We start from the raw sequence: 15,713 nt of genomic DNA, 5'->3' as shown, positions 1-15,713 counted from the left end.
CCTATGTGATCACCCCCCCAGGAATTCATGTTACATGGGGGGCTTTCAGGCTGACACTGTCACTGTTGCTGTTATACCCATTTTTCAAAATAGTGATGTCTTCATGGAGGGATTTTATTCTGTCTTCTTCCTTTTTTGATCTGATGTTAATAAAGAATTTAGCACAGTCCATAATGTCATATGTCATATTGCCATATGTCATATGTAAATCTAGTACTAGGTTGGTACCTTTTACCTTCAGGTATCTGTGAGCTATTTCTTTTTGGATTGCCAGAGTGAGCTATTTCATTTGGATTGAAATCCCTTAGGAGATGGGGCTTTCACACAAGCATTGGATAACTTGACATGACTTTATCTTTGGTCAGGCTAGAACAATCCATTTCAGTCCTGCAGCCATGACAGAAGTGATACAGTGGGGTAGAAAATGTATTTGGGATCTTGTCCAGCTTATGCCCGTGCATACTGGTAAAAGCCACCATTGACATTTTATTTTCACCAGCACCATATTTATTTGAGAAATTTTGTTTGTTTTTATACAACTCCCTTACCTCTCTGCCAAAGTCATGGATGTAGAGATGCTCTGGCTCCTTTACAGCACTCAGACTGAGGGGAGAATGTGGAAAATAGCCTTGGGATGATTACCTCAGTCTCCATCATGATTTCATGACTTCATTCTGTATCCTTCAGGCTTGGAAGCTCTATGGACTACATTACAGGTTGGGAACTTCTTTTCCCCAGTCTTCAAGGTGGGGACAACAGCAGTTGCTGAAGCCAGAGGCACATAGCTGGTGCATTTCATTCCCCAACCAAAGCTGAACAGAGAAGATGACTGAGTAATTTTCTTCAAAACATTAGTGCAGAGCATCATACTATGGCTAAATATCTGCTCATAATTATCACCAGGAAGTTTGCCTGAGCCTTCCTTCTGCTTTTTTCTTCTGAATCCAGAAGAAACCCATGCAGCCTATATTTATGCCTTCTAATGGTCAACTGACGGTAGCTTTCTCTTTAATAGTGTGTTTTTTTAAATGAGAAAGAACTGACTTTTAAACAACTACTGCCTCAGAGTGCAGTCATGTGAGAAGGCTGGCTCAGCCCTTGGAGATGTCCTCTCCAAGGAATGCATTACTGCAAGAAGCCTGGCTAGTAGCACAGAAAGTAGTACTTTCTAAGGGTTAGGTGGATGCTTTGCTGGTAAAGATTCTGCCTTTTGGATAAAACATAAAACTGAGGTTCTGAACACTTGCATATTTTTATAAGTGCTACCTGACTCTCTCCTAGGTGTACTATAAAGAGTGCTTGTGCTTTGTTTGGGCAATACCAAGTACCGTGATGAAGTGCAAGTAACTCAATGGGATTTATACGAGCTTATGAAGCGGAGAATAAACCCCATAGTTTGCACAGTAAATCAATTTGTAAAGCGCTTTGGGATCTTTCTGGATGAAAGGCGCTATATAAATGTAAGCCATGACCATTCATCATTATTGAATATGAAATAGAGATATACACTCTATCAAGCTAGCAGCAATAGGCTTGGGCTCATGATTGCTCACAGGGCCCAATCAATCATCAGATCACGACATAATGCTGCTAGAATAAAAAAAAAAAAGAAAGAAAGAAAGAAAGAAAACCCACAGCAAATCATTCCAAGCAATGCAATTAATGGGCATCCAGTATAAATAGTGGTCTCAGTCAGAGAGACTGGGCTTTTCCTGAACTGTAGAGTTGATGCCAGAGCCATACAGTGTGAAGGAGAGAATTACTAATCTAGTGTTAGCAGGGAAAGGAAAGATTCCTCACAAGCCGTATGCCATATAGACATTCACTACAGTTAGTCTAAAAAGACTTTGTGAATCTGGTTTTCAGAATTGGCTTTATTTATTTATTTATTTTTATTTGGGAAATGGAAAAGAAAAATATTTTTGTATAGAAAATGTTAGGCTTTGTTCTACATTGAGTCACAGAGGTGCTGTTCATTTTTGGCACTAAGCTGTAGCCCAGGCACCTAACCTATCACCCGTCACCTATCCTTGGTTGCCATCTGTAGCATATATGGCTCCTGCAATACAACGTGCACCAAAACACTGTCTTCATAGGATACAAGGATTGGGACCAGACCGCTTTGTATGCCAGGGTGTATAATGTATTTTCTATTGCTCAGCCTTGGAGAGACTGACTGCTATAATGTGCTCTATTTTATACCAATTAAGATGAATGAAGTGGGGGTACTCCAGTACTAGGCCTCAAGAGCCATGCAAACTGAGGGCTTTCTTCACTTCGTCAAGAGATTTCTGTCTCTATATATTTGCCTTATAAGAGAAGTCAATACCTGGTGTGAACTTCCCCTTCTCCCCCCTTCTATTGTGCTGATGCACCTGTCTCTCAAACTGCTGTGATACTATGGGATGTAATATTCTGCTCTCATTTTCTGTTTGTTCGCTATTACCAAAGAGAGATTGAAATTTAATAAAATATAAGGGAGGGGAATGAACATTGGAATAAGAAAGTGGGGGGAGGGGATCAACAATCCCATTACATAAAACCTGTCTTATCACAGGTCAGCTCAGGTAGACCGGGTAACCCTTCTACTTCTACGGGTAGCTCTTCTACTGCTGTGATCACCACGTGGTAGCCTGCAGATTACATACAGTCCGTAGCACCTATATTGCAGCCTGCAGCTATCTTAATCTCCAGTTTAGTGGTGTAGCTTGACATATTCTGGAATCACTAGGTAGAGCAGATCTACAGTGTCTCAGGTATCCTTTCTGTGCTAGAGGTGCTGCAATTCACTATCCTGTCAGCAGGTTGACTGTAGGATTGGGAGATGGAGGATCCTGAACAATCAGCCCACAGGTCTTGTAAAAATTTTGTACAAGACTTGCAGGCAATGTGTTTTCACTCACACTTTCCCATAGCTTTCAGATTGTGTGTACTAATAGCAGTTGAAATTCTGCTACTGGTTGGCCTTGTCAGTGTGGGGCAAAAAATATTAATAATAATAATAACAAAAAAAAATCAGCAATTTGAAAGCTTGGATCAGAGAAGTTACTGAAATTAGCTGCAGTCTTGCTCTGTAACATGTATAGCTGGATGATGAGCTTGGTTTGTAAAGCAGTTGGCATGGTAGCAAGAGGTAAAGAGTAAGAGGATCTCTAACCCACCCGCCTTCAGGAGAAATTACATTCCTGTCCCAATATATCTTTCCACATTGTGCCCCTTGGAGGAAACAGGAAGGGTGTCTGTGTTCCTTTCATTTTACCCCCATTTGGGTGCATCTCGGTCTTCCCTGCTTCTGAAGGTTGTTACAGGATAACAGCAAAGCTCTTGCTAAGGCTTCTTAGACTGAATTGAGTCATAGACATAGAGCGAGCAGCATGTACTGGGCAAGCCTTCCCATCAGAGGTTAATTAATTGGTAAATACCCATTTTAGTTCTTATCTCAGGAGGTCTCTGAGAACCTATAATACATGCAGCATCTGATGCCAGGGCTGATAAATACAGTAAAAGTGTGTTTTCTCTTACTTTTTCCTAGCTTTTCTTCACAGTGAGAATTCATTGCAAGGCAGGATCTCAGGCATAGCTTGGTCTTTTCCTTTTCAAACAACCTCTCAGACTTATATTTGACAGTACAAATTCTAGCTCTTTTCTGGTTTCCCATGCCACAGACCTTAGGCATTTATCTCAAATCCATGCACATGAAACCACATAGATCCGGGAACTATTATATCTATCTCTGAAATTCTTATCTATGCACCACAACATTGCAATTGCATTGTTATTTCTAGCAGCAATCGATATCCTTTCAGTCAGGCTTTTAATAGCTTCTTGATTAATTAATTAGTTAATGTAGCTAATTTTGTAGCTTCTTGATTAATTGATTAATCAAGTAATGTTTTTTGCAGTACTTCTACAGTAAAGTGTGGTCTAAGTACTAAGCAATAGGCTATTATTAATTATTGGTTTTGTTTTAATACTGTTCCAATTGGCCAAATCCTACCAAACAGTTTATTTGGACTCCGTATTTTAATATTAGATCTGCCATGGAGTTCTTTTAGTTTGTGTGAGTGGGTGAGCTATATAAGATCAGAACAAACAAAACAGATTCCATAGATTTGTTTTTTTATTGCACAGAAGTAATCTGTACAAGGCAGGGTAACATAAAAAGAGAAACTGCTAAAATTATCAGCTCTCTGTTAAAACTCTGCAATGCTTTAAGAACCTGTTGGCAGCATTCGCCTCTACAGTTACTGTATCTGTCTGGTTTTTAGACTATAGTTTCATATGGGCAAGGATATATCCTTACAGAATGCTGGTCCCCTTACAAGATAACATCTGGCATATAAGACTGATATATTTAAATAAGTAGGTTACCAATTGAATTTCTGTAGTTGGTAGAGGTTTCTTCCTTTCTTCAGCTGAGATTATACCTGGAAAGCTTTACCGTATGCTGGTGTCAGTTCCTAGCATCACTGACTAACTGGCAAACTAATATGGCAGGAGCAGTGTAGCTTAGCTGACAGGGCTTGTAGCAGTCTCATCTTTCCGCACTCAGCACAGTCCTGATGATAGTACTAAGTTTGCTTTGGGAGGTTTTGGGAATGTGCTTGCATTCATCACGAAAATCACAGGGAAGGAAGGTGGTAAAAATACTCCCTAACTCTGAAATCAAAGAAGGGAAGATTCTCAGGCCAAGCAGATCCCTAGAAGCCATAATAGATGGTCAAGTGTATTGATATGTGAATAATTAAAGAAAGAACCACCGTGATAGAGAATTCCACAGTATTAAAAATATGAACTAATGCCCAGGGCAAAGGCAGGGAGTAAGAAGAAATGACCCAAACTATGCTGTGTTTTATATTACCACTTGGGAAGGTATTTTAGGTCACAACATTGGATCTCTGGATATATCAGCCCAGTGCCCCAAGGACACAGTCTTTCTCTTCCTGCTCTGTTTCTAATCCTCTTTCAGTATCTGGCCATTGCCAGAGGTAATGTTCTAATGTTGTTTGCAACCTTGCCTGACATAGCTACAGTGTTGGACAAAATGGATCTTAGTTTAGGAGATTTTAATGCTCAGGCAGAGTGGAAGCTAGAACAGGTAGAAGGGAGAAAGCAGCTTACCTGCAGAGTATGAATGGGTCTTCTGATTTCATATGGGACGGAGATATTTTCTTCATCATAGTTGGCATGCTGCTGTGTTTTAGGATATCAATAACACACCAGTATTTTAGTTTTTGCAGAGCAGTGCTTACACTGGGTCAAGGACTTTTCTGCTCCTCTTGCTGCCCTGCCAACAAGGAGGCTGGAGGTGCATCAGGAGCTGGGAGGTGGCACAGCCGGGACAGCTGGCCTAGGCTGGCCAAAGAGATATCCCATACCATGTGATGTCTTCTTGCTCAGCAACAAAAATAAGAGTGCTTGGCCAGTGGGGCTGCTGTTGTTTGGGGACTGGCTGGGCATTGGTTGGCTAGTGGTGAGCAATTGCATTATGCATCACTTTATTATTATTATTATTATTATTATTATTATTATTATTATTATTATATTTGTATTTTCTTTCTTTCTTATTAAACTGCCCTAATATCAACCAACAAGTTCTCACACTTTTAGCTTTTTCACTTTTCTCTCCCATCCCATTTCAGGGGGAGTGAGTGAATGGTGCTTAGCTGTCTGCTGTTTTGAACCACAACAATTGTTTAAAATAAAACTAAGCGGAACAGATATTTTATTTAAAGTCTAACAGCTGTGAAATCTGCTTTAAACCACTGATAGGGAATAGAAGCATACTGTGAGTTAAAAAGTAAATAGTGCCAGAAATCAAATGAGTCAATGTAAAATCTGATGATGTGTACATTGAGGAGGTGGGGTATAACCAGATGTGGAGCTAGATTCAGGACAAATGTAGATCTGTTTCCGGGACAGTGCTAACACATGTTCAAGGCATTCTGGTAGAAGAGTGCAGCTTGGTGAAAACATAATAGGCTCCTGAATCACCTTTCTCCTCGTTGCTCCCTGTTTTGATCTCCTCTCCTGAGACTTGCAATATTTTCTGTTGCTCTCTTGACCAGACAGGTCCTCTTTATTCTCCTCCCACTGTTCATTCAAACTGAGAGTGAGAAGGATATGGGGGAGTGCTCAACTTCTGGCTTTTCCTCTAATCCTCACTCCCTGGCCTCAGCTCTGACCTAGATACTCTGAACCAGAACCCCTATTTTCACTTTCGTTTGCCCACAGATTAGAGATTGTGGCACAAGGACATGTCTCTTCTGCTTCCTTTGACTCTGGTAGCAGACCCCAGATGATCAAGCTGTTCTGTTACAACTGGTACATGAAACTTCATAGAAGGCAGAAGTTGTAGCACCTTACATAAACCCATAAGAAGCAAGTACTGTGCTGGGCAAAGAAGAATAGTAGGAGATGTGGGTGTACAATTCATGAATTTAGCCTAAATACCACTAAATCATCACTTTCAAGAAATTCAGGGACTGAATGTGAATGTCTGGAAGTGAATGCTGTTTTTGAAATAAGTCCGGGCTAGAATGCACGACTAGGAAGCAGCTCTTGAGAAAAGGACCTGGAAACCCTTACAGATAAGTTGAACATCAAACAGCAGCGTAGTTTTGTGATAGTGCAGTCAAGAGGAGTGATTATTTCTCTCTATTCAGTAGTTGCAATACTGTACCTGAGTAGAGCGGGTAGTTGCAAAGAAGACAAGATCCATTTTGACTTGGAGGAGCACAGCAAAAGGACAAGAGGCAATGGATACAAGCTGCAATAAGGGAAGCTACAGTAGCTATAAGGAAACAGCTTTTCATTATGGGAGTGTTTGCAGAGTGGCTATCTTCTAAAGAGGTAGTCACAATCCATCCTGAATGGCTTAATCTAACTTTAAAGCTGGGCCTGTGTTTCTTGAGTTTGGAGCAAGGAGCTTCCAGAGTCCTTTCCAATCCTAATCATTCTGTGATTCTAAGTATGATTTGTAAGACAGCTACACTAATTAACCTGGGACATGTTAGACCACATATACCAGAGTAAAACTAGTTGCTTGCTTTAGCAAGAGAAGAGGGCAAAGAGCCCAGTTAGATACATGAGTTTTGGTGCTTTAGCCTTCTCTTGAACTAAATCAGAAGCGTCTCCTGAAGAAAAGGCTCTCTTCACTCAACAGACCATTTGTTTGGTAACATGCAATAGGCATTTCCTGATAGATGGTTACGTGTGTATGAACTGCCCTCATACACCTAGCTAATGATGAGTTTCAGTGACATTAATTAGGATTAGAGGAGGCAAGTGTCCCCCTGTGAGCTTATTTGCACTTGATAACTACCTGGGAGAACTGAGCAGCATAGACAGAAGGCCATAATCAGAGACTGAAGTCCCTGCTCTGTAAACTGCCCTACTGAATAGAGAATGCCATGGAAGCTGGGCTTGCAGTCAGACCTTGTTTAATGTCTTCTTGATTGTTTTTATGCAGCTTTATTCTGTCAGAGGGAGTATCAGACTACCATAATCTTTCTTCGGTTCTGCTGACTGAGAGAGCTTTTTAAAATAGAAGTCCTGAAGGAGTTCCTGTAGTTAGTGCTGAGTTTCAGGTAGCATAAGAAATGCATTTGTATGCTGTTTTTGTGAGTCTGTTTCCAAATGTTGCATTTCTCTTTTTATGCTTACCATTTTTAGAATAGTCCAGATAGTACTTCTGTCAGCTATGCCCAGTAGTAGCTACCATGTCTTCGGCTATTCCAATTAGGCATAGGTAAAACTTCCTAGGAGAACTGTGCTGTGGTGAAACATGTTACCCAGAGATGTGGTGGAACTTCCATTCCTGGAAATTTCCAAGACAAAGGCACAGTTGACATGTTCTAGGGGTGGCAATAGTCTCCTTTCATGACTGGACTAGATATCCCCCAACAGGTCTTTCAAAATGACCTGATGAGCTCACTGCTTCAGGACAGCTCCTCCTCTCTCACAATCCCTGTTCTCACAGGAACAGCAGACCCATGCACAAGTAGACAGGTGTCCTCCACCAAACACTAACTGCCAGGACTTCCTTAGCTGACAAAGGTACTTTATACTTCACCTTGGGGGTGGCCTGGGTTAGCCAGAGCAGGTGTGGTGTGAAGGGGCCTTAGTTGCCATACCTGCTTTCTGCTGTGAAGCCGGTGACTTGGTTGCATCTCCACGTTAGCTTGCCTCCAGAGAAGTCAGTGTGAGGTGTATGTCAGTAATGATTGAACTGAACAGTGAGCATTGAAAGCTTGATAGGCGTGAAGCCTTCCTCTATAAGAAAAAAATTCATGCATTGGTGAGACGTTGGAAAAACTGGTGAAGCGTTGACAGGATTCTGCTGCAGGAAATACAGGCACTGAGGCCTGCAGGCAGCAAAACAGTCAGATTCCCAAATCATGCTGTGCATGGAGACCATGAAGTTGTCAAAAGCTGACATGAACAAGGGCTTCTTTCACATAGTACAGCCACTGGGATTTGATTCAGATTGTTTGGGGTTATCCTGTCATGCTGTTATCAATGCAACTGTGTGTGCACCACTGTGCCAGCATGGCAGAGCTATGAAGAGATCAATTTGTGTTGAAATACATGTCATTTCCGCTAGATCAGTAACTACTTTTTGGAAACTCCTTCCAAGTAATCGGTCTGGAATAAAGCACTACTTGTATGTCTTCATTCCACCCCCACCCCTCTGCTGGATCCATCCGATATCCCATTTTAGGGGAAAAGGCATCGCTGACACTATGCACAGGAGCCAAAGCTACTCTGGCACATAACATTTCTGTAACAATGAAGTTATTGGTCATAACTCAGGGCCTTTTCAATTTATGCCGTAGCTTTCCCAACATCAATAACAGAGAGAGCTTTACTCATATTCCTTGGGCATACCTTGAATGATTCCAGAAACAAAGTTGCAAGACACACCATATTCTAACTGGCTGTGTGGACCACTCCAGGATCTTGTTCACCCCTGGTCTTTTGGAACTTTATTCATTGACACCCTCTTGTCCTTTTTCAGAAGTTAGGCAGGAGTGCTGGTAGGGTCTGTTCTTGGTGTGCTGTGAGATTTCAGTTTGGTTGTGTGCAGAAGAGGCAGACACACCCAATACCTTGCCTTCCGCTCTGTCCCTCTGAGATTGGAAAATCCCAATTATATACAGGAAAGACAGGTATATACAGGGAAGCCAAGACTACATGGATATCTCAGAACATCCTACTTTAACCCACTTTCCAGGGGCACTTCACTATTGTGAAATATTCTGAATTTGTTTTTGTTTCCTGTGTCAAATTCATCTGACTTTTAAAAGAACTTCATTTTCCTGTCATACTGTCACAAGAGGGCAGAATCAGGGTTTGTACATGCAGTAGTATTTAGTACAGCTGAACAAATTGCTGTGTATCTGCTGAGCTGTGCTAACAGAGTTGTGTGCACAACTAGCCTGCAGCAGACATGGGGTAATTCCACTTAATGCTGTCCTCTCCTAGGTTAAGTCAAATGACCTTGCATTTATCGCATGCCAGGAGCATGCATGTGTTCAATTACCAAGCTAAGATTATATGCCATGACTTCTTAAGCCTCAGTAACTTAATCCTCTATCTGAGCCCTGAAGGCTCTTTGTAGACCTTGAATAGGTATCTTCCCTAGGTATTTTTATAAAGCCAGACTGCAGTGATAGAGCAGCACATTGTGTCCTCTGGAATGCTGTGAAGAACCTGCAGCTCATTCCCTTGCTAGAGAGCTGCTGTTGGAAACCTGAGTCTCTGTGAGAGCAGTCCATGTCCAAGGGAGGATATCTTCACCCTGTTGAAAGCAGGAGCTACCTCCTCATGCATGGCTACCTGAGACACCTCTGCCAATGCAACAGTCTAAATTTAAGGGTGACTAGAAACGTTGGCTTAGGTCTGTCTGACTGCTAATGTAATTGCATGGATTGCTTTTAAACTATTTGCTTGCAAATGCATCCTGCTTTGCTTAGATACTGAAAATGTCACAGCATTTTAATTACCAGGGAAACTAAATAGTCTTTTTTTTTCCCCAAGGCTAAAAAGGCTGATATCAGAACTACATTTTTGAAGGATTCATTCATTGTCACTCAAAATAATTGTTGTGATTTGGTTTCCCATTGTCAATGAACTTTGAAACTATCTAATTTACAATGAAACTGATCACAGCTTTGAAATTAGTGAAGCACTCACTGCGAGAAGTGTCTACTGAACTAGTCTGCATCAGTTTGGCTAACCACCAAGTAATTTAAATTAAATGGATTCACATCTGTGTGTATGCAGACAAGGCCTCAGGTACGGTAGGGTTAATTCCAGATCTAGTTTAAGAAAGTGGACAAATGCCAAAGAGACCACAGGTTTCTCACATTCTAACTGACCCTCCCAAATAATCATCAGTGGCAGCACAGAATTTCATGTGCTTTGCTTTCTAGGTGTCCGCCCTCTGAGACTGGAGAACCATAAGGATATAGTCCATCCAGACAGGACATGAAATGTATCCTTTAATATGGCCAAGTCTTTCGCAATACTTGGTACAATTGCAAGAGGTCCTGTAGGTAATATTTTCCTGCTAATCCTCTGGAAACTAGTCATGAAAGGATAAACAAATCAAGAAGAGACTAAAATCATAAACAGACTTCATGTCTGAGCTATCCAGATTCCTGAATGAACTGCACCATAACTGATAAAATAACATTCTTCCCTAATTAACACCTTGACATCTTGTTAAGCAGAACCTGTAAGACTCTCTAATATTGCTTATTGTCTTTAATGCTTCTACAGTGCCACACACAACTACGACTGCAATCATCCTCATTAAAGATGCATCTATCTGGAGACTACAAGCCCCACAATGCAATGGGGAAATCCTTTCAAAAAGAGGTAACTTGCTGGGATTTGTAGTCTCTGGAACAGTACCACAGTACAGAAGAAGAGGATGTCAGGGATTTTACTCCACTAGAGTGAATTAAGAGCTTGTTTAGAGCTCCCAGCAAATTGCTCTCATTCAGACAAAGTTTGGGTGACCTCAGTCTGAATCATGGAAATTGTTCCTCTGGTTTTCCATTTCCCCCAGCTGCTGCTTAACACTTGAAATGGCTCTGGCTTTTTATCTGCTTCCCTTTGTGGGGACAGAGGAACCTGTGCTCCGTGTGTGTGTGCATGCATGTGTGTGTGTCTGGCTGCCTGTCATTACAGCGCTAATGGAAATACTGCACGGATCACAACTCTCAATTAGCTCCTCGGGAGATTGCTGTGACAGCCAGTTACTGAACAGCAAGGCCTGAAGGAATGAATTAATTTGTAGTACACGGCAGTTAGAGTCACAGTGTTAGCAATGGAATGAGACAGCAATAGACCCTTATTAGGCTCAGGCTGTGTGATGCAAGGGACTGTTACCTGGGGGATGTCTTTCTTTTTTTTTTTTCCTTTTTTTTTTTTTCCTCTACCACAACCCCTCAGGGTTAGGAAGGATCTTGGACCACAAGTGAATGAGTTTAGAGTTCTTAGTTTGGCTTGTGGAGTCACTGTCTGCCTGAGGCTGTTTGGCAGCTGGCACTGGGGCTTTCATTCAGCACAGACAAGGGCATGCTGCTCTCCTCCTGGCTTGGAGCCAGGCCAAAGCCACTAAGTGAGTGGTATTCAGGGAAGGTAAGGCTATCTTTCTGTCTGCCTTCAAACAACATCTCTCTTCCTTATTAGTTCAGATAAGTGTATATCACAGAGGGTATCCTAAAGCTGCTGCACCAGGGGATGCTAGTGCCTTGCCTTTGCAGTGCTACAGTTATACTGAGACAGAGAGGAGCACAACCTGCTTGGTGAAGCATGGGCACTCAGTCTTTGCAAAGTGTTCCTAGAAAAACTGGGGATCTTCATAGACAGCCTGAAGTTTCCAGAGCTTCAGCCTGCAAACAGCCACACATTCCCTGTACCTTGAAGTACCATGCTATGACCCACCAATACAACTTCAGCTTTTCACCCTCCTATTTTTCAGCTCTGCCCTTCAAAGATTTGTCATCTCTTAATCTGACAGCTACAAAGTTGAATACAAAGACAGGTCTTGTCTTTTCTCGATCATGAAATGACTTTTTCCTAAAACTTGTTTTTAACCTGTTCTGTAGATTTTGCTTCTTAGTGTGCAGAGTGGATTTTTCTGAGTGGGATACCAGCCTTTCTCGTCCTTTGAGAAACATCATTCAGCTAGCAAGGTGCCATGTGAAGCCAATGAAGTTTTGGGCATACTGCTTGCATGATACAGTTCTGTTTGCTGATATATATTTGCCCTCCAGAACCATGTTACCTGCAGATTTGGGAAGGAGTAAGCTGAAAGCATAGGAATGTTCTTAGAGTAATCCCTGCAGAAGGTAAGAAACAAAGGAAAGTTTCCTATGGACTTTTAGAGAATTTGGTGCTTGAGAACAGAACTCTGCTGTGATGTTTTGACAGGCTGAGGAACATGTTAAATACCACATAGGAATAAATGGAGGAGAGTCTTAAGTTCTTTATGCTCTGGAGAGAGAGATGTGTGAGTGGTTAGGAAAAGAGACAAAGAACTGCCCTTAGAGGCAGATGTCCTCTGTTTATCTGCTAAAATGGATGTTGGGAGCAGCACCAGTGGAGCCTTTTTATGCCATCTCACTCTTTTATTCTGAAGGAACTCTCAAGAGTCATTCAGTCCATGATCCCTGCATTGTCAACCAACAATGGGGGCAGTTTATGTTACCTATGTCAACAGAAAGCAGGAAATCAAGCCCAAACTCCTCTCAACACTGGTGTCTTCATAACTTGGAAATCAGCAAAGTGGTTGTAAAAAGGTTTGCAGCTGTATTAGTGCTCCTCCTGTGGGCAGTATTGCCTTGGAGTGCTCTTACTGTCCTTCACATGTGAATGCAAACAAAAACTGTTGCCCATTGTTTCATTTTTGCAGTCTCTGCCTCTTCCATGATCTTTGTGTCTGCTGCTTGTATTAACTGCCTTATTGTCTCTTGCTGCACCTTGTGGACAGTAAGTGGTTCTCCCCCCGTTGTTCCTACAGCTCCATTCTTTATGCAGAGCTCAGAAGTGCTGTCGTGCACTGCTGTTGCTTGCAGGTGTCTCACCCAGACAGTATGTCATACTTTGATGTAGTGTATTGATACAATAATGGTATTTCTGACGTGAGCCCTAATGGTACGTTCTTAATGATAGAACTTCCTGGCATTGTCTGGTAGGCTGTACTGCAGATTTTACATACTGCTGTATGTAAAAAAAATGCATTTTACATACAGAGGTCCATGAACAGGTCCCTCTGACGGAGGCCCAGAATAAATGAGCCCCAAATGTTTTTTCATGCATTATGTTGAAAGTGAAGAGGAGAACATTCGTATTGCTGACATGGCTATAAGAAGACTAGAAATGTTAGGAAAAGAGACCCCAGGGTCTCTTTTTTGGATCCATATGTCCCGGTGCTGTCTCTTGCAAATTAAAGAAACAGGTTTCTTTGCAAAGGAATGGGATTTGGCTGGGAAAGGGAATGAAGCTTCTCCACAGGCCCTTTACAGCCAAGATCTTTTCAATGACACAATTCCACTATGAATTTTGATGTCCACAGTTTGTATTTTTCCACTTTTGATTGTTACTGTAAATTTTTTTTTCTTTTTCCCTGATTCTTTATTCTGGCTTGGTACATGTGTTGAATTTGTTCTCCTAGGTGCAAACGATGACACAAGGACCAAAGCTGAAACAGATCAGTTCTTCTTTCTTGTTCTTAAGTGATGGGACAGTTTTGGGACATAAAGTGGCAAAGAGCTACCTGAATGGTTTTGTTACAGAAACGGAGTAAAATATAGATGAAGAACAGGGGGAAGAAACAGACCAAAAGAGAGAGGCAAAGAAAATGGGAATATAGAAAGAGAGGAAAATTGATAAATAAAAAAAAAAAGAGAACTGACTAAAGCAAGAGAAGAGAGAGGGAGATTCTCTCCTGATTAGAATTCATGAACTCCATTCTTACATTAAGTCTATATATGACACCTGGCCTTTAATGTGAAGCTGCCTATGAGCATTAAAAATTAAAAGCAGAAGGTAGGATCCATCCATCTCGGGCAGCGCTGCTCCCCTCCTATCTGAGCTCTGCACAAAGCTATTACACATTGATAAATTATTTTGGGTAATAGCTGAGATATTACATTGTTTCTGAGTGAAGGTAAAATCTCTCCATGACATGGGCATTTATCAGGAGCGCATTTCATCCTATTTATTATGGCCGAGACGAGATCGCAGGCTGCGGGCAGAGCTGGCACGTCGTGCTGATCACCTCCCCCATCGCCTCCCTTCCCTCTGTCACTTAGATGATGGGATATTGATGGAGCTCATGACAAGTTAATTATTAACTAAAGATATGCAGTTCACCTTTGCCAGGGGAGGGGGCATAGAAGAGAGCAACGATAGTTCTTAAAAAAATAAATGTATCCATTGTATCTTAGGATTCTTCTTTCCACCTTCCTCTCCCTTCTACTTGTGGTATTTTACAACACCCCCCCAGAATAATCGGGTAGGTTATTTGAATTCCAGTAGGGTCCGGAAGGCCAACTGACATGGAAGAACCTCTAAGAACTTTAGGTCTTGTTCAAAAAAAAAAGTTTCTACTGAAGTTCTTCTCTGTTGGCTTGGCACCGAAGATAAATGGGGAGAAATTTTCACTGTTCACAAAGTAATAAAGACTTCTCTAACTCTTGAGAGGGACAGAAAGCGGAGACATGGAATCTCAATTCTGTCCAATAAATGTGTGTTTTTTCCTTTGGAAGGTAAGGATGTCCTAACAAACTGAATAAGCAGCTATTCTTTTCCATGGAGTGCTGGAGGTTCCCCTGAATTCTAGCTGGCTTGCAGGACAGAGGCTGAAAGAGGATGGCCACAAAAGTAATGCTTCCTTGCTTTCCCATTTGAGCTCCTAGGGTAAACAGGAAGAGTTTTCCAGCACATGAGGGACTGTGTCATATTTGCCTCCTGATATTCTTGGTCACCGAGGGAGACAGGTGCAATATGTGGACCTTTGAGTTAGATTACCAGATAAACTGAGGTATTACAAATAAGAGTTGCTCAGTCCAGGCCATGGATTGAGTAGTTCTTCAGTCTGCAGTGTACAGCTTGCAGTAACGCAGTCACTGTTACCTCATGGCCGGGTACCATGGGTTACTGTCCCAGCTGAACCGATGTCTTATTCGTGATTCAGAGAGAGTCCTTCAGGAAATAAATATTTGTTTTTCAAAACCCAAGCTGCTCTGGATGCAAGTTTAAAACTACTAGTGTGCCCAATTTCGTGCAGGTTGGATTTGTGCCTTAGAGCTCATTTAGGTCCCATCTACTTCACTTCCTTGAAAAAAAGCAAAGGATTGTGATGTTAGGATTGTGGCCCATTAACTTCAAAGATTTTCTTAAAATGAAGCTTCTGCTTTTGTCCTGCTTGTGTTTTCAAGTGCTGTATCTCAAATGCCAAGTATAACAGATGGGAACCGAGAGTATATACAAGGGGTCTCCTTTGGCTTAAAGAAAAAATTGTTATTTTCCTAGTTGTCCTCATATGGGCTGTGGTAAGGGATGGAAGAATCATGTCTGGTGTTTCTGCAACAAATTGTTCTCCCCAGAAAAAAAAATTTACATACTTTCTTAATGCTTTTCAACCCGAAGTATTCAAAAACTTGTGAAAGCTGATGAACAGACATCTCTAATTC

The 15,713-nt window shown here is 41.6% G+C and overlaps 1 protein-coding gene across 14 annotated transcripts in view; it reads left to right on the top strand.

Annotated features, from left to right (window-relative positions):
• LOC308196527 (uncharacterized protein) overlaps positions 1–15,713 on the top strand; it is a 129,892-nt gene that overhangs the window by 69,680 nt on the left and 44,499 nt on the right. Inside the window, exon 1 of one of the 14 annotated variants that reach the window (XM_080595640.1) lies at positions 10,786–10,884. The exons of 11 other annotated variants lie outside the window; for them this stretch is intronic. In XM_080595640.1, the coding sequence (XP_080451766.1) occupies positions 10,825–10,884 (60 nt within the window). In that variant the 5' untranslated portion in view covers positions 10,786–10,824. Of the gene's footprint in view, positions 1–10,785; positions 10,885–10,919; positions 11,653–12,832; positions 14,902–15,713 lie in introns of those variants that run through there. 2 more of the 14 variants (XM_080595639.1, XM_080595641.1) reach the window with 2 other exon arrangements.

Source organism: Anser brachyrhynchus, assembly GCF_964034855.1.
Source record: "Anser brachyrhynchus genome assembly, chromosome: 5".
Classification (NCBI taxonomy): Eukaryota; Metazoa; Chordata; class Aves; order Anseriformes; family Anatidae; genus Anser; species Anser brachyrhynchus.
Note: the sequence above shows the minus strand (reverse complement) of the source record. Positions and strands in the feature narration are given on the sequence as shown.